The following is a 23,161-nucleotide window of genomic DNA, read 5'->3' as shown; positions in this document are numbered from 1 at the left end:
TAGAACAGCTTCTAGGCCTGTGCTTCTGGGAATCAGGGAAACACACAGTAAGGCTACATAGAAGCAATGCACTTTTGTTCACAACGATGGCTGCTTAGGTATTTTGGAAGTGGTAATATTACAAATTATTTTTAAAACAGAAGGGTCACCTGAAAAAGTTATTACAAGCATAGCTTAGACCTCATATTTTTATAGCTAATTTATAGGCCATTTATTTATTTTCTTCTTCTGTTTATAGTGGTTTTAATCAAGCTGTTCTTTTAAGCTATCCATGGCTAAAATTAATCAACTTTGATCAAAATAATGTTAAAAATCAGTCTGTTACCCTAAAGTAGCATTTTGTTTGTTTGTTTTTAAGTGTTTTGTTTTGTTTTCTTTATTGATCTTAGAGAGAGAGAGGAAAGGAGACAGAGATAGAAACATCGATTGGCTGCCTCCTGCATGCCCCCCACTGGGGATTGGGCCCACTACCTGGGCATGTGCCCTAACAGGGAATTGAACCGGCGACCTCTTGGCGCATGGGTCAATGCTCAGCCACTGAGCCACACTGGCCCGGCACATTTTGTTTTTTTTAACCAGACTCTAGAATCTGAGAGCAAAACCCTTTCAAACCAATAGATGCAACACAAGGAAGTGAAGAGCCCCTGCGGTAAGAGCTACAGAACCATCAGCCTCTAGCACTGCATCTCAGTTCTTCTCATTTCACTATTGAAACCGACGTTTTAATTCTTTAACGATTGCATAACATCTGAAAACTCATAGTAAAACCACATTTTGGTTTTTAAAAAGCCATTCTAGGTTATATAGTTTATGATAAGGTGAGCAAATTGTGTAAAAGCTATCTTGACCCAAGTCCCTCTGGGGGCCTGAATGCAGTAGCAGACCGAACTAAACAACAGGTATCAAAGAAGCCACCGACTTTTAGCTGCCCCCTTCCCAGTGATCATCCCGAACACAGATGTTTAAAATGTGCTACAGATGCATAAATCAAGGCATATAGCTATTTATAAAATTAAAAATCTAGTGATCAAAGATAAGACATTTACCTTTTTACCCCACAACCAGCCTGGCAGCTAGTTTAGTACAAATTAACTATGCTTAAATGAAATTTATTACCACTGCTTTCATCACCAGCATTTCTTCTTTCCCACTAATATTTTTAGGGCAAACACAACTTGTGAAATATTGCCAGAGAAATAAGTACTTCCTTTTTTGAAATCATATTATGAGAAAATGGGTGAAAAAATAGCTCATTTTCCCTCTCATATTTTTTCTCTTTGTTCTTGACTTCTTTTTGAAGATAAAATGCTTAATAACTAGAAGTCAAATATCCTATGATGACAAAAAATAATTCCCAATAGCATTTTATAAACTGTGCTTGTACATCACCGGAACACAATGATAACTATAAGTATTCCAGTTTAAAATCTGATTAAGTGTTCTAAATGTATAACTTCTCTTTAAACCACTTACTGCAAATAGACATTTTTTAAAACCAGGTACAAACTATGAATATAAAATGTCCCATGTTAGCAATAACCTTTTGTTTCTTAGTGAGATCTTTTCAAATTAATCTTTCAATACTCATATTGAAAAATCCCAGTTCTTGTCAGTTCTCAGATTTTATGACAACCTTTTGCATTTGTGATGTTGAGGGTTGGAATGAGGAATGAATGCACAAACTTGGGTAATTTAGCTTACCTTTAGTTCACAAAATTAATGCAACTGGATTCCTAGTGGGAAAGGCTTTTTAAATTAAAGATTCTGTCTTGGATTTCTTAATTTACTATTCAAGATGCAATGCTAATCACCATTATAACAGAAGATTAAAATGCAGAGAAGTTCAGAGCAGTCTGGCTCAGCAGGTAGAGTGTTAGCCCATGGACCGAAGGGTCTCTGGTTTGATCCCCAGTCAAGGGCACATACGTGGGTTGCAGGTTTGATCCCCAGTCCTAGTCAGGGTCATGTGGGGGACAAAAAATTGATGTATCTCTCTCACACTGATGTTCCTCTCTCTTTCTCTCCCCCACCCTCTCTTCCACTCTATCTAAAAATCGATGGAGAAATATCCTTGGGTGAGAATTAACAACAGCAACAAAAATACAAAATACAGAGAAGATTCTCATGCTTTTTGGGGTGGTGGGACTTTCTGAGAAGGACTGCTCCTGGGGCAGGGCTGGCACCCATGACTCCAGCAGCCAGCACCTGGGAGAGCAGCACCGGGCAAGCAGGTGCCAGCCCAGACCAGGAGGCACAGGCTGTCTGGTTTCCCCTTCATTTTTTTTCACAGTGCACGGCCATTTCTTCTGTCCCACGTAATTTGCAGCCATTATCATAGATATTAGATGTGGAGAGACTTGGCAGGTCACCGATTCCCCAGCCTTTTACACAGAATGCCCCTGCTGAATATTTATGAGGCCTTTGTGAGCAGGCCCTGTGGAAGCCAGCCTATTAGCAGTTATCCTCATTTACAGCCACCTGGGGGGCAAACAACATCAAAAGAGACTTAAAACATAACCATCAGTGGAAAAATAAATAATGAAGGAATGCCAGATTCTAGATATTTGACTAATTGTCCAATAATGAGGTTTATTAGAAACTTCTCTAGAAGCCAGATTCCTCTTACGTTTGGGGATCAGTTGAAAAGGCTCTGAATACCCGGTGGGAACTCTCTTTGCATTTGTGTAGGAAAATCTCAAAATGGGCTCTTCCCAGAGATCAAGAAATACAGCACACTTTACTCTGGTCTGCAGGCCTACACTCTAACCACTGAGCCAACCCGCCAGGGTGAAATACAGCACACTTCAAAAGCCAACCCAAAGGATTCTTTGTTTAACCTGCATGCATTTAATTAATACAAGATAGCACAGCATATACTTGATTAACATAAGACATCATTCTTCGTGTTCCCCTGGGACAATGCTAGTTTTGAGACATTTTAAGCTAGTTACAAAGTAGAAACTGAAAAAGCGGATTTAGCATTATTTGATATCTAGGATGATGTAGACACAAATCCAGATAAATCAGGCCTCACGGGGATTTATGTGTGTGAGGCTGTGCATGTCTTTGGGGAGCCAGGCTGCACTGAGTGTAAAGCCCACGTGAGCTAGGAAGCTGCCAGTCTTCACTGTTTTTCACATAATCTCAGGACTGCAAAGACAGCGGAGAGCAGGTTTTGCCTTCAAACACTTGGTTTCAGATTGGCACCGTACGGCATGCCAGGGGGAACGTGTTTTCAGCCCGGCTTAGCCGCCTTTCCTCGTGTGTAAAGCGGCATCAGCAGCATCTACTCAGCGTGGATGTTAACAGAAGACAGAATGGTGAATGCAGTACATGTGGTACCGTGTGGTTCTTCAATAAACATGAGCTTCCCTTTGCCCTCTGAGCATTCTACAGTTGCACTGAAACGGCAGATTATTTGGGTGCAGAGCACACATTTATTACAGGTAAATCTGCATGACTCAAAATGCAATCGGATTTTCAAAATACTTCTGTCATTGAACAGTGGAGTGGGTTTTTTGAGTGCCAGGCAATTAAAATGGCTCCTTCACATATCCCCGAGTTCACAGCAAACCCGTGTAAAAGTGAACGCGGAGAAGAGGCACTCATGCATCCTGTTTTCCCATCTGAAGGAGGTGGCAGCCGGGGACCTAACAGCGCCTCTCTTCTGTCCAATTCTCAAGGCTCCTCAAGCTGCTCTTCAGTAAACACTAGAGAATTTGTAAGTCCCTTCCTCTTTTCTCCGGCATGGTGGTAATCCATTCAGATATTAAGGATAATTAAGCATTACAACACATTTGATATTTAAGGATTAAGAAACTTCATTAACCACTGTGCATTAAACTACTGTTGACTTGAACCTCAGTGTCAACTTCTTTCCCTTCTAGTTCTTCTTTCAGCCACTAAATAGCCCCTCAGGTTGCTCTTTTACTAGAAAAAGTATTCATATCATGCTTGTTCATGATATGAATATGAGATGCTTACACTGTCCAAAAGCAGTATGTGTCTCAAAAAATTTTTTTTTCTTTATTGATTTTAGAGAGAAAGGAAGGGAGAGGGAGAGATAGAAACATCGATGAGTGAGAACACTTCCTGCACACCCCCACTGGGGATCGGGCCCACAACCTGGGCATGTGCCCTGGCCAGGAATTGAACCAGCGACCTCTTGGTGCATGGGTCAACACTCAACCACTGAGCCACACTGGCTGGGCCTGTCTTTTAAATTAAAAAAAAATTTTATTTTACTATGGTCACGGATACCCAATGTCAAATATTGCAATGCAAATAGGCAAAATGATCGATAGTGTCAAAAATTCCAGGTGTTAAAATTAGAGAGAGGATATACCTGCATAGATGACTTGAAGATTCAGCTTCACTTTTCTAGGTTCTAGATACTTCCTGAGCAATAAGATTTATAGAATGAAAAATACTACATGCTTATAGGTCAGGAAGAGATACAGAAGAAAAAGGGCATGTCTCCACAGAGGTTCCCAGTGCCTTATAATTACCTGGATCATATTTTTTAAAAAAATCTGACCCAAATCTTGACTAAGAACATGAGAAAATGAAATCAGAACTAACTAGTATTTTTTTTAAAAAAAGACAAAAGCCAAGGGATGGCAAAAAATAATTCATTAACAAAAGAATGAGTAAAAAGTAAAGCAGCGGTTTATAAGAAGAGAAGGATTAAAAAATAAAAGCAGCAATATACAAGGTTGATAGATATTTAAAAGAAAGTCTATGCTTATTACCTGGCACAGTTCTTCTTTGGTACACACACACACACACACACACACACACACACTCATACTCTCACCCCATAATAAGGGAAAGCAAAAGGGCATACTAGTTCCTTTACAAGGTACATAAACACATTCTCAGGAAAAATTAAACTCTTTAGTTCCAGGACAGTTAAAAAGCAAACACTTTGTAAATGTCCCGGAGGGCCTGTGACCTGAGGTGCAGGGAAGCACATGCCACGGAATGAATGGCATTGTATGTGCCTCTATAATTGTCAACAGATGTGGCATGCCAGCAGACTAGAAACTCAGCTTCCACTTAGCACATGCTTTTGGTGACTGACAGGATGGGCGTCTTAGAGAAATGAAGGTTTGATGAACGAGGCATCCTGCTTAATTGTGCTAAACTGTTTAGTTCATAAATAGATTCAACAGTACAGGGGAGGGGTAGGAAGCAAGTAAAAGAGAGAAGCACATGATCATGTTGCCATGGGATACTTAAACGGTATAAACGAGGCAGCTATGTGGTTGCATTAGCAGAAATTGAAATAAAATTGGTACCAACACCAGATGTTTAAAAAATTAGGAAAACGTATTTCTTTAATGCCAAGGTATTCTCATCAATTTGCTCCTTACACGTTAGGGATGTTTAAGTACCAATCCTTTTAAACAGTAAAATCCATAGTTAATCTTTGTGAATTTTGATCTAGACAATTCTGTGCTGTTTCATCTCTCGCTCCTAAGAGGTTCATAAGTAGACTGCTCCTTCATTCAAAACACCCCTGTTATATATCAAAAACAATTTTCACTTCTAAAAAAAATGTGAACTTTTGGTTAGAGAGTATTAACTCTAGAAGAGGCTCAGAAAGGTAATCCCCCCATTTTCAGGTCAGAGAAGATGTACTATCTCTATTTTTTAAAGCATACTATCTTAATATCTGTAATGAGGGTCTTTGCCAATAGAGGGTAATTGGCCAGTAATTCTAGTACATAATCTAGAACTCAATGTCGCTTGCGAGAGTTAACTAGAGTGCCAGCTGTGTCCTTGGCCACGAGCTAGTTGTCTTTTACATATTCACTCATATAATCCTCCCACCAACTCTTCTCAACCCCAAATTAGTTTACTGTGCCTGGATAGGAAATGCAAAGAGGCCTCAAAATCCCCAGAAGCATTGTTTGACATAGAAGCGTTAGTAACGCTACTGCTATCTGACTTTTTCTCCATTGCTTCCTCTTCTGAAGTGTTGCACTACGTTACGGTGAAGTGAGTCAGGTGCCACTGGGGCATGAAAGAAGCAGGGTGATTCGAAGTGAATGCCAGCAGCTTTATTACTCATTCATGTAACCACAAGCAAGCGTGCTAAGACCCAAAGGTCAGTGAACACTAAAAATACTTGTGCATCTTTTGCAATGTTTCTTAGGATATTTAAGTAGAACATGCCCAATCATCCCCTCTACGGGATCTAAATACATAGTGTATGTTTATAGCAAGGCCTCTTCAATCATTTTTAAAATATCAAACTATTCTCCAAAGCCTGATACCACTTGTTGAAGATCAACTGTGAAGAGTGTAATTAACTTTTGAACACACTGTCACTTGTCAAATACATTCAGTTCTCACAATAGTCCTGTGAAATATCGTTGCCCTCATTTTACAAATCGGGAAACTTGAAGCTCCAAGAAGTTAAATAACTTGTCAGAAACACATTGGTATACAGCGATGAACACTGCTCCTCTTTCAGAACACTGCTGCCTCTCCGCCATAAGTGTTAGGTAAGTGACTAGAACAATCCAAATGCTAAAGGGTGTCTCTGGGCCTTTTGTGATTGTTCTTTCTCATTGCCTTATTCTTGGATAACATACACAGTAGAGGAGCTGCAGAGTGTGTAACATGACTCTGGTAAGCTGCAGAGTGTGTAAATAACTCTGCTAAGTTTCCCCACTTGCAGAGGTAAGGAGAGTCTGTGAGTGGGAGTGGGAGGTATTAGATAATGCAGATTAGATAATGCAGGTTGCTGGAAGTGTGGCATGAATTTATCCAACTCCTCTTATGCCTGTCCACCTGAGTGTCTCAGGTAAACTGGACCAGAGAGGCTAAGGAATGCTTGAGCTGTCCTCAACTCATCTTTGGGGAGATTATGAGGCACAGGTCATGACAAGCAGAGAAAATAGGTGTTTTTCGTTCAGGATCTTTCTTTATTGCTTCTGAGACCTTATCACTGTCCTCCCTTATTTGCTAATAGATCCTAGGATGGAGAGGGGTTTATGTATTTTATATATTTTGAATCTGATCTCAACAGTGAAAATAAAGGTGGTTACTGTGTCCATCTCCACATTATCCCACCTTTCCATTTTAAGGACTACACATCTTGGCCACAGGGATTGACAGAGGAGGCTGTGATTTTCCCAGATGAGTTGGCTATGATGAATGCGTTGGCTCTTCTGTGCTCAGAAGCTGTAATGATATGTCTTGAGCTGCCTATGGTCATGGTTTGGCATCTGGGGGCAAAGCTGGCCTGAGAGAAAAAGGCACCATGAAAGAAGCTGGGATGAGCTCCAGATACGATATGTGTCCTAGCAGTATTCACATGCCAGAATCCACGAGACCAAATCCAGCCATACCTTCTTGTGGCTTACTTAAATCCCTCATTTTTGCTTCAGGTCATCTGAGTTGGATTTCTGTCACTTAATACTGAAGGAATATGGACTAATACAGAAATCTTGCTTTAAGAACTGTAGTAATAATAGTGGCTTCTTGAGCATCAATGCTATGCCAAGCATTTTACTTAGACTATCATTATTTTTTTCTTCAGTATAATCTTATGAGGGAGGTATTATTATCGGCATCTTGTTTATGAATAAATTGAGGTTCCAAGAGGTTAAATGACTCTCCTAACGTCACATGGCAAAATGTAGTACAGTGACTTTATACATCCTTTCCTCCATGGCTCCTAAACCCATGCTCTTCATGTAAAAGCCATTTTATATTAGCATATTTTATTTTATTGCACTTTGCTTTGCTGTGCTTCATAGATGTTGCATTTTTTAAAAATTGGAGGCAGGACCCTCTACTAACAAAAAGATTACAACTCACTCTATTATGATATCACTTTATTGCAGTGGTCTGGAGTCCAACCTGCAATCCCTGAAGCCTGCCTGTGCCTCAGGACGGTTCTCAGTTCTGGCTGCACGTTGCGATCATCTGGGGCTTCCGAAAGCAGGTGCGCTCAGGCCGTGTGCTCAGGCCTCTCTCTAAGCCTGTGCGTGTTTGCACAGCACAGCAGGCGTCCTTCACATAGAGGACCACGGGCTTGTGCTCCAGGGGTTGGGGCACCCAGGGGATGAATATTTTCTCAATAAATGGTGCTCCCTGGACTTGTGCAGCATGTGCAGCCAGACTAATTAAATCTGAATATGTGGCAATGGGGCCTCAGTGTTGATACACTTTTAAACGCTCCCAGGTGATTTTAAAGTGCAGTCAAGGGTGTGACCACAACTGTAACCTAAACACATGTTGTGGGTTTATGTGGGCTCTGACTGGGTCTACACTAGCATGAAATGAAAAATGAAAGCTTATGAGGAGGCCACTGAAGCTAACATGCCAAGTGACTACAATTATCAGAGTATCTCACGTAAAAGCTGTCAGGAATAGTGAGTGGGAAATCACTGACCCCTCTAGACAATGGTTCTTTTTCTCTAGTGCTCTTTGTATTATAGCACTGAGTAAACATATTAAAACAATATCTATGAATACCCTCGTTCCTTAAATATGACATCAACAGTAATTCATGAAATGTTTCTGCAGAAAAATAAGGATTTTGTAAAGATGTGTCCAGCAAACATTTTCACCTAGGTTTAAACCTTCCATAGCTGAACAGTTTGGGGGTATTGACGAGGCCCATGCCCTACCTCTACATAAGATTCTGTTCTCTCACCTGCCAGGAGACTAATTCAGCCATTACCATGGAAAATAAAGAAATAAGATAAGAAGGAATACTGAGAATGTACTTCATAACTAATTCTATTATAGGTAATAGCTCACTCAGATTGCAGAAGATCCATAACTAATAGATTTCACAGAACTCAACCATATTTGATATGTGCATTTTATAAACAAGAAAGACAATTAAGACAGTAAATGTCATAGTCTAAAGAAAAGTTTAGTCCACCATGAATTATGCAATCGCACACTTTCATATAAAATGGGATAATATGGAGACAATTCATTATGTTAGAAGAAGGGAAATGCACAAGAATATCAAGTTAAATGGTCATTTTTGAACTTCAATACTAAGCAAATGGAGGATCTTAAGCCAATGAAATTACCTAAACTAAAGAATCAACTGTATACAATTGAGATATAAATCATTTATATAGTAAAACGTCTTTATCCAATCCAAACTCAATTTTACAAAATCTATTGAGTTGTGATGTTTTTCCTATAGTTTCTATGATCTCGTGCTTAGTAAAGTAATTAAATTGATAAGCATTCCTTTAGCAAAGCTTATAAAAAATTGATGAACTATCACAATACTGTAAGACTTATTTGACTTAAAGAAGTTTCAGCAAGCAGATTGAGTATGTCCAATTAGAGTCAGGCATTATTGTTCATATCTAGCAATTCTAGTATGACCAACCACTGCCAATCACAGCACAATGTTTCACGGGACTACTCTATGTCTCTTCAACTGGAAGTTTTAATTGGGCAAAGCTTCAAGTTGTAAAACATAAAAAATAAATAAATAAATAAATAAATAAATAAATAAATAAATAAGCAAGAAATTGCTAGAAGACGTGCAGACCAATCCCTGAGATGTATTCATCTATGAAATTGGGTCTTGTCTTGAGTCTCTCAAGGGAGTAGGATGTAAGGCCTGGCTGGTGTGGCTCAGTGATTGAGTGTTGACCCATGCACCAAGAGGTCGCTGGTTCGATTCCCAATCAGGACACCTGCCCAGGTTGTGGGCCTGATCCCCAATGGGAGGCATGCAGAAGGCGGCCAATCGATGTTCCCTTTCATCGATCTCTCTCTCTCTCTCTCTCCCTCCTTCCTCTTTCTCCCTCTCCCTTCCTTTCTCTAAAATCAATAAAGAAAAAAAAAAAGGGAGTAGGATGTGGGTTAAATGGAGCCTGTGCAAGGCTGGGATTGAGGACTGAGCTCTATTATGTCTCATTGCTGTTCAGAACCTTCAAAAGTTTCTGACTGTCCCAAATCCTCAGAATGGCTCTCAGGTCCTAATTGGGGTGCCAAGAAACCTTTTTAGGTTTAGCTCTATTTTCCTATATTAAATTAAACTGTGGCCAAGCCAGGCCAAAGGACCCATTTAAAGGACCCATTGCACTTTATTTCCTATGGAATTTTGTTTATCCCCCTTTTTACATGCAATGCACTCCTCCTCCACCCTACTAACTTCTATTTTTTTCTTGAAAATAAGGTGAAAAGATATCTTCTTTGTGATGCCCCAAACAGTTCCTTGCCTCTCTTGCCTGAAGTACTACTGCACTTCGTCTTTCTGTGTTTAAGCCTTCCTTTAACTCCTCGAGGATAGGAACAGTACCTTATATCTGAAATTGGAATATAACAGACCACTATGTTATTTCTGGCTTCTCCACTTAATAGCTTTGGAGAAAGGAAACTTCCTGGGCCCCAGATACCTCATCTAAAAGTTGGTTACAGAATAATAATGTATACTTTAAAAGATGCTTATGAAATTATATAAGATAATGAATGTAAAGCAACTAGAATAATACTTGACACATTGCAGACACTCAATACATGTTAAATTCCCTACTTATTCTTGTTGCATGAATATCATATATCTCTTACTAGGGATCTCTTGAGTGAATAAAGAAAATTGTGAAATTGTTTGAGTCAGGTCTAAGAAAGAACAGGAAATAGTATGTCCTGAGGATCCAACCATGACTCTCCAAGGTAATTATTTTAATAAGATCCAAAGTTATTCCTATATACAACCTCTTTCCTGTTGAATAAAGAAAAAATCATCAGTAAGCATTTCAACATTTTAAAAATCAATAGTGTCAGAATTTAAAACAAAAATTAAAAAGATGGAAATGATATCACATTCAGAGTAATTTGCATTATGGGTTAGCAGAAATTTATATATCTCTAGTGAAATATATACACTAATCTGCAATAAATAAACTGTTTTAAATAATCATGCTGCTGATAGTTGTGTTGGTATTGTTAAGCTGAGACCAGTGTGTGTCTATTGTATTGTATGTGTGTGTGTGTGTGTGTGTGTATAACAAATGAGTACTTATGTTGTTGCACTAAGAACCAGAATTTTTAGCCAGGGAAAAATAAGGCACAGATAAAATAACCTTAGTGAGTTAAAATAAAACCTTGTAGTTCTGAACCTGAATTGGAAATATCATGCAATTCATGATATATATCTTCTAAAAAAAAAAAAAAGTACTATTTTCTAGTTCTATCCACTGAAAAGATCTAGAAATAATGAAAAAACCCAAAAGTAATGAGTGTTCAGATTGTGACCTCTGTATACCATGGCCTAGGAGAAGAACCTGGGCTCTTTGGAGAAATAGTTGATCCCAGATCTGGGGCAGAAAATGTGTAAGATGGCCTGGAACATTTTGTCACATCAGAAAGCTAGGACACTCTCAACGGCTACAGCTACAAGAGTCATGTCAAAAGGACTCAGAAAACATCTTTTTTTTTTAATTTTTTTATTTTTTTTATTTTTTGTTCAGGTGAAGTGGGAGGGAGAGAGAGGAACAGAGAGAGAGAGAGAGAAACATCGATGTGAAAGGAACACATCGAGTGGCTGCCACCCGCACAACCGACCAGGGCCGGGGACAAATTGCAACCGAGGTACGCGCCCTTAGCGGGAACCGAACCCGGGTCTCTCAGGACCGCAGGCCGACGCTCTAACCGCTGAACCAAACCGGCCAGGGCTCAGAAAACATCTTAAAGAGACTCTCACTAACCAAAGATGGGACAATTTGAACAATAATAAAAATAAGTACTTCAAGAACTGAGAGCCCAGAAATAAACCCATTGCCTATATGGTCAATTAATATTTGACCAAGGAGGCAAGAACATACAATGGGGTAAAAACGATCTATCTAATAAATGGTGCCAGGAAAAGTGGATACATTAAAAAAATGAAACTTGATAACTTTTTTATACCACATACAAAAATAAACTCAAAATGGATTACAGACTTAAATGTAAGACTTAAAACCATAAAACTCCTAGAAGAAAACATAGGCAGTAATTTTTGTTTCTGATACATCTCCTCAAATAAGGGAAATAAAATAAAAATAAACAAATTGAACTATATCAAATTAAGATTTTTTTTTCACAGCAAAGGATACCATCAACAACATGAATAGACCACCTGCAGTTGAAAACCTGAGAGTACACTTTTCGTGTTCACTATGGGGTGAGGTCTGCTCACCATGCAGCTTTGGTCTCTCCAAACGTCACTGACACAGAGTGTTTTCACCACAAAGGAAGCATCTTTTAATCAGGGACAACAAGGGGCAGAGAATTGCTGGGTTGCACTATTCCATCTTTTGACTGGAAAATATATGAGTCGAGGTCCAGAGGCAGAACCTTCAATTTACTGTATATTACCATCCCTACTTGTGTCCTGATCTTTCCTTCTTGGAACATGTTAGAAGAAAGACATTTGGAAATGTAGAAATGGAAAGTTTTAATTTAGTTCTGCTTAATGCCATATGAGGTATTGGACAAAAATAAGCAAGATGGAAAATATGTGAAATTCTGAGTAATCTGCATATTTGCTACTTCAATATGGAGTCTGAACTATTATGGAAAAGATGAAAAAAATTAAAATGTTATTTTAAAAACAATTTTTAATTTAGAAATATGTAAGGAAAGATACTAGCTCAATTCAGCAATTATTCCTAAAGTAATCATAACTATGGTTGAACTACATCAAACTATGGCACTACTGTTTACAAACCTCTCTCTCATTATCTTAATCCTCCTACACACCTAGACCCCACTTGTTCAGCGTTTGATTCATGGACACTTTGTCAAGGGCCAGACGCTTCTTCTCAGGCACTGGGGATTCTGAGGAAGTCACAATCAATCACAATGATAAGAAAAGAGTAAGTGCCATGAGGAGAGGTGAGCACAGGGCATTATGGGAGTAGTCAAGGAACAGTTAACCCAGCCTGCTGGAGATCAAAGAAGATTTGTGAGAGGACGAGAATGAGAAGCTGAATCATGGATGAGTAGAAATTGCTGGTGAAGAGACAGAAGAGGGCAGGTCCAATAGCAAATTAGTGTGAGAACACAATTAGACCTAAACGAATGAGAGACGGATGGGAAGGAGCAGAGGACCCTTGAGAGAGGAGGCTGCACACTAGCCAGAGGATAGAAGGAGAGAGCCTTGAATTCCTTGCTAAGTAAAGGCATGACACTCCGGAGACAATGGGGAAACACTGAAGGACTTTTGAAAAGGAGAGATGATCAGCTATTGCAGCTACTCTTAGTTGCTTACCCAATGAAAATCTGCATCTTCTTCCTAAAGAATCCCAATTTTTTTCATACATCAAAAGACTACATTTTTCAGTGGGGACTGGACCCTCCTCTAGCCCCAGGAATTAAAATTTGATCAATATAAGCCAGTCTTGGTAATTCCACCCATTGTCACGGCCTGATTTAGCCATGGACACGTGTCACAATTTTGACCAATGAGACTGGGAGAAATCTGCTTTAAAGCTTCTGGAAGAGATTTCTTCACTCTTAAAAAGGGATATCCACTGTGGACATTCTTTCTTCTGCTATTGCCGTATGTGAGGATTTGTTATGCAGTTGCTTAGAACAACTGCAGCCATCTCGGGACATGAACAAGCCCGAAGGCTGAAGTCAACATGCTGAGGATGGTAAAGGGGAAAGGTGTAAAGAACCAAGGGCCTTGGTGTAGTGATGACTGCATTAAGCATTCTATAACCCCCCACTCCAGAGTTCTTTTGGGGGGAAAAAATGCCCTGACTGCTGTTCTGAGTCAGGGCCGCTGTTTTATTTTGTACTCCGAAGCATCCCAACTGATAAACTGATTTTCCATTTAGAAAGTTTGCTGTGGCAGCAGTGAGCCAGTTAGGTAGAAAGGAACTAAAGATGCAGGTCAGAATGTTAGGAGGAAGCTGCTGCGGGGAAGAATTCATGAACACTGATGACTACAGAGTGAAACTTGAAGAGCATCTAGGATTTAGAGGGGAGGAGTAGGAAGGAGTATAAAAGGAGGCGAAAGCGGGAGGAGACTGGAGTACAGAGATATCTGGAATAGAGTTTATATGGAAAATACATCTAAGACACTTATTTATTTATTTATTTATTTATTTATTTATTTATATTTTTTCCTCCATAAAGCCTTATATGTATGTTCTTTATGGACGTCATCTAGATCGATGACAGACATCACATTTCCTCTCCAAAGATGATCCTTTCATAAATTGATCAATTTGGCTTCGATAATTAATAAAAATCATGTTGCTTTAATTCTATCTATGCTCTTACTTGGCATTTTGATAAGTGAGTATATGTGGAATATTGAAAAAATCAGGCCCCACCTATTGACTTTAGAAATTTGATAGCCAAGCACATGGTAGGCACTCAATAAATATGTATTGAATCAATGGGAAAAAGAAATGAAAGGAGAACGAAAGTGGAGTGGAACGAAGAATGTGAGAAGAAATAAGTGGTTATTTACAATAAGAAACTCCTTTCCCCAGGGGTAAGTTATTCTAGAGCCGGCACGAACTGAAATCCTTTGCATAAGCAAGAACTGAGCAAGATAAACATTTCAGGCACTGCCACAGATCTGGAAGACTACCTCAGCATTCCAGACTCCCCTGTCTTGTATATTGTGGCAAACGGGCCACCAGCCTTGAAACCCAAGTGGCCTGTTCTCAGGGTGACATCTATATTTAAGAGCATGATAGCCTTGGGCAAGTCATTTAGTCCCTCTGAGTTTGTTTCTTTATCTGCAAAATAGGGATAATCATAACTATCTCTTAGGATCACTGTACGAATAAAAAAAGACAGCGTCTGCAGAATTCTGAGTGTCTGATAAATAGTAGTAACTCAATAAAGTTTAATTTGCATTAATTCTTAAGTAACCATAACGGGGCTTCACTCCACTCCACTGTGGCAAGAGGGAAAGGCCACTTTACCTTTGTGAAGACAATCAAATCAACTTACTATTAATTCCAAACATATATTCCATTCTTATCTACATGAACAGAATATAGCTACAAAAGAACAACAAAAGCAAAACATACACTAGTCCCCCTTTATCTGAGGTTTCACTTTCCATGGTTTCAGTTACCTGTGGTCAACTGTGGTCTGAAAATATTAAATGAAAAATTCCAGAAATAAACAATTCATCAGTTTTAAATTGTGTGCTGTTCTGAGTAGCATGATAAAATCTTGCACCATTGGGCTGGGATATGAATTATCCCTTTGTCCAGTATATGCAACTGTATACGCCACCTGCCTGTTCGTCATTTAATAATCACCTCGACTATGAGAACAGCTATCAGACAGAGAGAGACCACATTCATAAAACTTTTTACAGTATATTGCTATAATTCTTCTATTTTATTATTTGTTATTGTTAATTTTTTTTTTTTTTATCCTCACCCGAGGATATTTTTCAATATTTTGTTCAGATAGAGTGAGAGGGGGAGAGAGAGAGAGAGAGAGAAACATCGACGTGAAAGCGACACATCGAGTGGTTGCCACCCACACGACCCAACCAGGGCTGGGGACAAACTGCAACCGAGGTACGTGCCCTTAGCGGGAACCGAACCCGGGTCTCTCCGGACCGCAGGCCGACGCTCTAACCGCTGAGCCAAACCGGCCAGGGCCAAAAAATAACATTAAAGAGAATTTAGGTCCTTGTATTAGAATAAAGAATAGCTCCTTCTGTCTTTGGTTGTGAAAGACTTTTATAAACCTTAAAATCTAAACTATGCTTTAAAAATCTACAATATATCAAGAATAGGTGTTTTATTCTTCTTTTTTTAATAGCAAATCCATGTAGTACGCTGTTGGTGGAATCTAGTTTGCAGGCTGAAAAACAAAGCCGGAGGCGGATGGATACAGAGACACTTCTATTTATTTATTTTAACCTGTGAATGTTTTGTAGCCACAGACACGGTTCTGGAAATATTAATGTTAAACCTTTCAAAAGCTGAGCTTCCAACTTACATAACACTAATACAGAATCATTTGCAAATCAATCCTTTAATGATGTATTTTGTTATGTATATAATGGTGTTAAGGGAACAACCTCAGGTCAGAGATATTTAATATCATCAATACCTCTTTCCCAAGGCCAGTCTAGGGCAAATTTGTGAAATAGCATAAGTTTGTCTTTAAGACTGTTCTACTTTCTAGTCCTGTAAACTTCCCAGGCCTCCTCCTGTTACATAATTTCATCCCTGCCCAGGACTTGTTTTAAAAATAACCTAATAAATCACTGATCAGGGCAAATGAGTTTATGTTCAACCTCTTACATGAGTCTTTGCATCAGAACAGCGATTTCAACCTTTTCATCTCATGGCACACATAAATCAATTACTATAATTCTGTGACATACCAAAAAGTATATTTTTTGCCGATCTGACAGAAAATAGGTATAATTTTGATTCATTCACACCAAATGGCTATTGTTGTATTGCCTGTTGTCATATTTTTATTTGACAATTTAAGGGAAAAGGGCTCCTTGCTCCTGACTTAATAGTCAGGTATTGCATATTTTTAAAATTCTTGTGGCACACTGGTTGAAAATCGCTGCATTAGAAAAAGTGTGATTAGCAGGCAGTATCCTACTCTCGAATAAATCTCTAGTGGTAAAATTGCGGACACCACTGTATTTGTGTAGGAAACTGTTTGGGTCAGAGGAGATTTTCTAGCACAGGATTAGAACTAGAAGTATATGAGTAATAACAATTGCTTTCTATTCTATTTCTCAAATTAGGATTGTGAAATCACTTTTACCATAATCATAAAAGATACTGTTTAAAAGAAGAGAGAGAGAGATTTCTAGGCCCAATCTCAGAATCATTAAGTCAGAATCTTTGGGAGTGAGAAACATAATTTAAAAAGAGAAAACATTTTGGTAAATAAATACAAGTGATTATTATTATCCCAAGTTTGGAAATGATCAGATTATATACCTTATAGACAAAAAACTTGCATAGGTGTCCATGTATTAAATGGCCTATCCGTATTCACTGTGTAAGAACAGAAACTTTATTTTAAATTGTAGCAGTATATAAGGAACCCCAACTTCATCTTTTGGTCTTACCAGGCACTCCAGCTTGGATCCAGAAATTAATGTCTGTCCCTTCTCCAGCACTGAAGACCCGTGTGACGTTGATGGGCTGCAGCAGGCTCATGACCTCCTTCATGATAGCTCTGGCCTTTTCACTGCCAGTGAATCGCAGCCCCGAGGGTAAGAAGGTTCCCTCATCAGACTCCATCACCAGGCTGTAGTTGGAAATATTTGCCTAAACAAAAGACAAAAGTGTTTGGTTTATTTCTGTGGCTTGTTTACTTTCTCCTTGGGAACTATCGACAGCAGTAATCAAATACTTTATCTCCTCGCCAGTTCTTGCCAAAACACATCTTGCTGTGCTTGACTTAGGGTCTGGTCTGCATATTACCTCACTGTTCTGAGATGCACAATTACTCATGCTGGGATTTGCCAAACTTGAGTTGACATGGAAGGATTTAAAAAAATATAATAAACAGAAATGGAAAGCCCCATATTAAAGTTATTCAATTACTTTTAGTAGCCATAATATTCTTTCAACCAATTTTCTTAAGTGTCTACTGCATAGGATACAATTCCTCCTATATGGTGGGGGATCTACAGATAGTATCAGCTAGGCTCAAACAAAAGAAGGCATGCGCTGTGGTTTATTTCTCTTTCCTCTAAACAGATACTCTGTCTTCTTTTGATCGTGAGTTCTGCTGAAGCATGAAGGCATCAAGCTGACAGGTTTGTCTTGTGTTTCTGATGTTGGTCCATCTGTTGCATCTCCAGGGAGGGAGGTAAAAGAACAACACATGAAACGCTGCTCTCTCTGGTGTACAGCCATAGCACTCAAACCCTGGCCACTCTGTCAGGCTGCTAGTCTGTAAACTCTTTCCACGTAAAGTCTGGTAAGAAAGCAAACTTCATGTAGCCAATATCAGCACTACAGGAACTCAGAATATAAGAGGCTTTCCCCAGGCTGCACAGCTACATTGCCACCCTAACCGAAGACTTGCAAGTTGAAGGTCCTTCAAGCTGTTTCCCAGGAGCCGTCCACTTCTTGAAGCCTGACCAACTGCTACCAACAACTGCCTGGTTGAGTTATCCCCAAGCTATTCCTGGATGGCATTCATTTTTCACCCAGTAAAAAAAATCAATAATAACATTCATACAGTGCTTCTAGGGAGCTTTTGATACCATGGTAAATAACCTGGTTATTAATTAACAGGGAAGGAGCAAAGGGGAGGCAAATATTGTAGGCATGCCCAGTAAAGTCTGGGTGACATAGGGAAAGTGCAAGCCAGTCAGCCTCACCTGGGAAATAGGTCACTGGCCTGAGTAGGTGTGGCCACTACAAGCCCGGGAAGATCTGAGATACTTAAACTCCTAAACAAAGGAGCTCTCTCTCTTGCTTGCAGGGGGTCTCATGCTCCTGTGTTTGCCCACATGGCCTATGTGGACCCAATGGACTAATGGACTATAATGCCTGCTCTGGCCAATGATCTGTTTCCCAGGTGTGACTGACAGGCTAGTACCTCCCTACGTCACCCAGACTGTACTGGGCATGCTTATAATATTTGCCTTCCCTTTGCTCCTTCCCTGTTAACTAATAACCAGCTTATTTATAACGGTATCATTTTCACATTTATTACATTCTTTGATCTTCTTCCATAATTGCTAAAGCAGCTTTATGGTTGATGCTTTTTTATGGGAAAGGAATGGAGGATCAGAGAGCTCAAGTGATTTGCTCAGTCACTCAGTTAGCAAAGGGTAAAGCTGAGTTTAAAATCACAAGCTTTCCAAAACTCCACACTGCCATTGCCAGCGTGGGGTAGAGTGATGTGTGGTGCGTGTTCTGAATTAGAATGATTTTTTCACTTACATAACCAATTGAAGGTTGCATAAGTTTTTTTTGTTTTTTGGTCTAAAACTGATTCATTTTTGCAATGATTTCCTAGCTATTGCCATGGAAGTGTAGATGTTGTTAGAGGGTAAAAGCAGCGGCCAGTTCTAAAGGAGGATGTTGCCAGCATTTATAAGGGCTGAACGGCGTGGCCCTGGCATACCAACATTTGTTGTTTTTGTTGTTAATGATGAAAAAGTTAACAAAGCAGAATTCTGCTCATATTTCTATTCTCACATGTACGGGATTTCTGTCCTCATAATGGTTTTCAGACAAAGACCCAAGGCATTTTTAATGACAATTGCCACCTCAGTTTTCCACTGTGGTTACTATGCAATGGTAGCATCATTTGTGGTGATTGCAGGGTGGTTGGGGGAGGGGTGGAGGTGGAAGAGGACACAGAGGGGATAAATGGTGATGGAAAAATTAAATTTTAGAAGTAATGTGTAAACTATTTGCATGAATACCTTACATTCAGGGCTCATTTAACTAGCACACCTCTGCCAGGTCAGCAGGTGGACATGTCCTAACCCTCCCCCCTTGTATGCCCTGCTAACCCACATCCCAACCCCGTCCTCTTTAAACAGGAGAATTAGAAACATCACGACATATCTGCGAATGAAAACAGAATTGGGAAATCTTATATGCGAACGTTCCCACACTGCAGGCAGAACCCATCTTTCCAACAAGAATATTAAGCAACGTGTTCCTAAGTATGTACCATTTAGGTTCAAAGTGGAGCTAGTTAGCAGTTTGGCCATCAGACCCAACACGGATAAGCAGCCTGGTGAGATGGACACAGCGCCGGACTTACTCTGTGCTATTCCTGACTCAGCGACTGACCTGCTGGCCTGCCAAGGGGATGACTAGCTTTCTCCCTCTGTCCCCATGTTAGGTCACCCTTGGCCTTCGGCTTTCCTGTCCGTAGGTTAGAACAAATGCTCTTTTCCAAAGCTTGAAGAATGAGTCTGTGCATATGGAGCTTTGGGCGCCTTCAAATAAAAGACTTTGTAGGCCAAAGTGTAAGGAGTTGCACGAGGTGAACGTGTCCGGATGCCTAACAAAATGTGCATTAAGAGCTTCTGGCCGGCCCTGGCCGGTTTGGCTCAGCGGTTAGAGCGTCGGCCTGCGGTACAGAGAGACCCGGGTTCGGTTCCCACTAAGGGCACGTACCTCGGTTGCAGTTTGCCCCCGGCCCTGGTTGGTCGTGCGGGTGGCAGCCACTCGATGTGTCCCTTCACGTCGATGTTTCTCTCTCTCTCTCCCTTCCTCTCTCTCCCTCCCGCTCTATCTGAACAAAAAATGGAAAAATGTCCTCAGGTGAGGATAAAAAAAAAAAAAAGAGCTTCTGGCCATCTTCAACTGCAAATGAACAGATGTCTTAGGGGCAGCAGTTTGTGAAGGCCACTGTGCAAGGCTCCTGTGCAATGTTGATGGGAACACAGAGAATGATACATATAAAGGATCTTTCAAAGGTGTCCTACTCTAGATATGCAGAAGCCAGCTTGGCAGAGAGAGAAAGTGTGAGCTTTGGAATTATTCAGCCTGAGAGTGATCCTAGGCTTAACCAATCGTTGGCTCTGTGACTTTGGCCTAAGTAACCTCTCAGTTTCTTCCTCCTGAAATGGGCATGATAGTGGCAGCCAGTTCAAGGAGTTGTAGGAAAGAATGCATTGTAAAGCCTGGTGTATAATTAGCACTTGATAAACAGTTGTTACATGTCTTCCCACTAAGTATCATTACCTCTCAAATTGTCAAGAATCGTTAGCTGCTTATGATAATGGGAGGCATTTTGTGGTGCTTCTTGCATGCCAGACACTGTGGGAACTGCTTTGCAGCTTAGCCCTTGTAGTCCTCACAGTCTATGAGATAAGTGTGACTACACTTCTCTTTTTAATGGTGAAGCAACGTAAGCTGAGTGGGTTAACTCCCTTTCCCAGGGTTACCTAGTGAGCAAGGGGAGCAGCCAGGATTCAAATGCAGAAGTCTGCCCCCCAAGCTTGTGCTGTCAACCCCTGCACTGCCCTGTCTGCGGGCACTTGCCAGGTGTCAGGTCGCAAGTCCTCACTTTTAATGTCAAATACAGAGACTGCAGTTACACAAATGTGAAGAGTTTGAAATATTTTTCATGATCATAATACAGTGTCTACTGGGACAGATGTTATCCTCTTTGCTAACAAAGTCGTTTAATTAAGCAAATAGAAGAACAAAAACAAAAACATTGTTGCTCTATGTGCTCCTTCCAACCAGGAATAAAAGACCTGAAAGAATAAAACATCTCCTCAAGCTGAATTAGACAGGGTGTGCAGACCTCAGTAAACTAGCATGCTCGTGTAGGTAGAGAGGTTTGATTTCTACTCCTGTAGAATGTTATTAGCTGCTGCTAACATGATGGCCGCATCCTATTTTTTTTTATTTATATATAAACATTTCCATATGTTTTCAATAAAGAACTAAGAAAACAAACCACCCACTGTCCATGACACTGCTTTTTCTTCCTCATTTATGGAGACCTTGTCCAATTGTTAGCACATGGTGAAGGATATGGGCAACAGAATGTCTCTGCACAGAGAAACTGGGGTGAGTGAGCAGGGTCACTGGGCTGTTCGACTTGCTGCTTCTCAGGAAGGTATTGTCACAAACATCTGTGTCCCTTACTATGCCATAGTCAGTGGGGACACAGCCAGTGCAGATCTGAAAAGTTGATTATAGTTGGTGACAGTGGAGCAGAGCCATGTTCTGTGCACTCAACCCATTTTAGCAGCATAGTGAGATATCGGTCCTCCTGTTTATAGGGTATAGGAAGAAACCTCCTTCCAGAGACTGCTTTATAGCTGAGACAGCCAGCACCTATTGAGACAAGCCGAGACATACAAATGAGGAGGCTGAGAGCTCAAAGATAAGCTCAGCTATTACCTGCAACCCCCCACTTGCTCTCTTAATAAAGAGATGCATGTCTTTATTAGGAGACATGGAAACTGTCCTTCATTGCCATATAATGTACATGATGCAATGTAGAGAAATGCTCCCAGTAACCTCCTGGATTCAGATCATTGGATTAGTTAATATCTGCTCAGGGTTTGGGATTCATAACTTGGTTTTGTGCTAGAATCACATCCTATGACACTTTGCTTTTTTTCTTCTTCTTTAAGGGTCAGTTTACTCTGCCAAAGAACAATTTGGCCATCATTAGCATTCTTTGGGTGCAAAGCAAGATTTAAATGCAGGACAGTGTTTAAAATACATACTGCAAGTTTTAAAATGCTTACTCCCCAGTATAAACAAAAAGATGATGTTTGTGTCCTTTGCTTTTATAAACGTCCAGGCAATTCTTCTTCAGAAATCTAGACCCAAATTCAACATCTCCATTCCTTCCAAATTTGTCTTCTTCTTTGTTTAAAAGTTTCTAATTTCTCATAACCTAGGTGACATGCCTTTGGTTTTGAACTAAAATGATATTGCAGTCCCAACATGAAATGAGGAGAAAAAGAGACTCCTAATTATTCGAACTAATCATGTAGCCCCCTCAATTCGATCTTCAAGAAAGTGCACTCTGCCCTGACACAGGCAATCGTTCTCAACAGCACTGTCCTGCCCCGTAAAGGTTAATATTCTGCAGATGACAGTGGTGATGCTGTTTGGTCAGGTGGTGGGCTCACAACAAGTTCCCAGAACCAAATCGGCTACGGTCTGCATTGCCGCAGTCATCTCTGCCAGCTGTGCCTGTGACCCTGGAAGTCCCCGTTCAAGGGGTGAAGCCGGGGGGACGGGTTTCTTCACACAGCTTCAGCTCAAACAACTGTCATCACTGAGGACTGGGTAAAGAGGTATCTCCCTGCTGTGCAAGGCCACGGACAGATTTTACTTTCTGGTCAGGTCTACCCTGAAGTTCAGACTTTTATTTCTGACAGTCTCTAGCATTCAGTTTTGAACAGCGTTGGGTACCCAAGGGAGAGCCAGGAAAGGGATGATGACAAAGTGGAGTGCCATAAGTTATTTTTATTTGACAGCTAGACTGGCTGCAGCTTGGGGAAATGGGCAGTCTTGGGTAAGTTACATTAGTACTACAATTGCAGGTGACGATGGCAGTTTAGCCACCATTCTGCCTGGAAATGGGAACAGAATGAATGGCTTCTGGAGATCTCTGTCCAGCACTGTCATTCTGTGTGTGCGTGCGGGATTCTGTGTGTGGGTGCGGGATTCTGTGTGTGGGTGCGGGATTCTGTGTGTGGGTGTGG

General features: G+C 40.3%; 1 protein-coding gene across 1 annotated transcript in view; it reads right to left on the bottom strand.

Moving 5' to 3' along the window:
- CPQ (carboxypeptidase Q) overlaps positions 1-23,161 on the bottom strand; it is a 372,888-nt gene that overhangs the window by 52,629 nt on the left and 297,098 nt on the right. Inside the window, exon 6 of the mRNA XM_036263943.1 lies at positions 17,069-17,270. Coding sequence (XP_036119836.1) covers positions 17,069-17,270 — 202 coding nt within the window. The remainder of the gene's footprint in view (positions 1-17,068; positions 17,271-23,161) is intronic.

This window comes from Molossus molossus, unplaced genomic scaffold (assembly GCF_014108415.1).
Source record: "Molossus molossus isolate mMolMol1 unplaced genomic scaffold, mMolMol1.p scaffold_m16_p_16, whole genome shotgun sequence".
Lineage (NCBI taxonomy): Eukaryota > Metazoa > Chordata > Mammalia > Chiroptera > Molossidae > Molossus > Molossus molossus.
The sequence above is the reverse complement of the archived record's forward strand: the minus strand, read 5'-3'. Positions and strand labels throughout refer to the sequence as shown.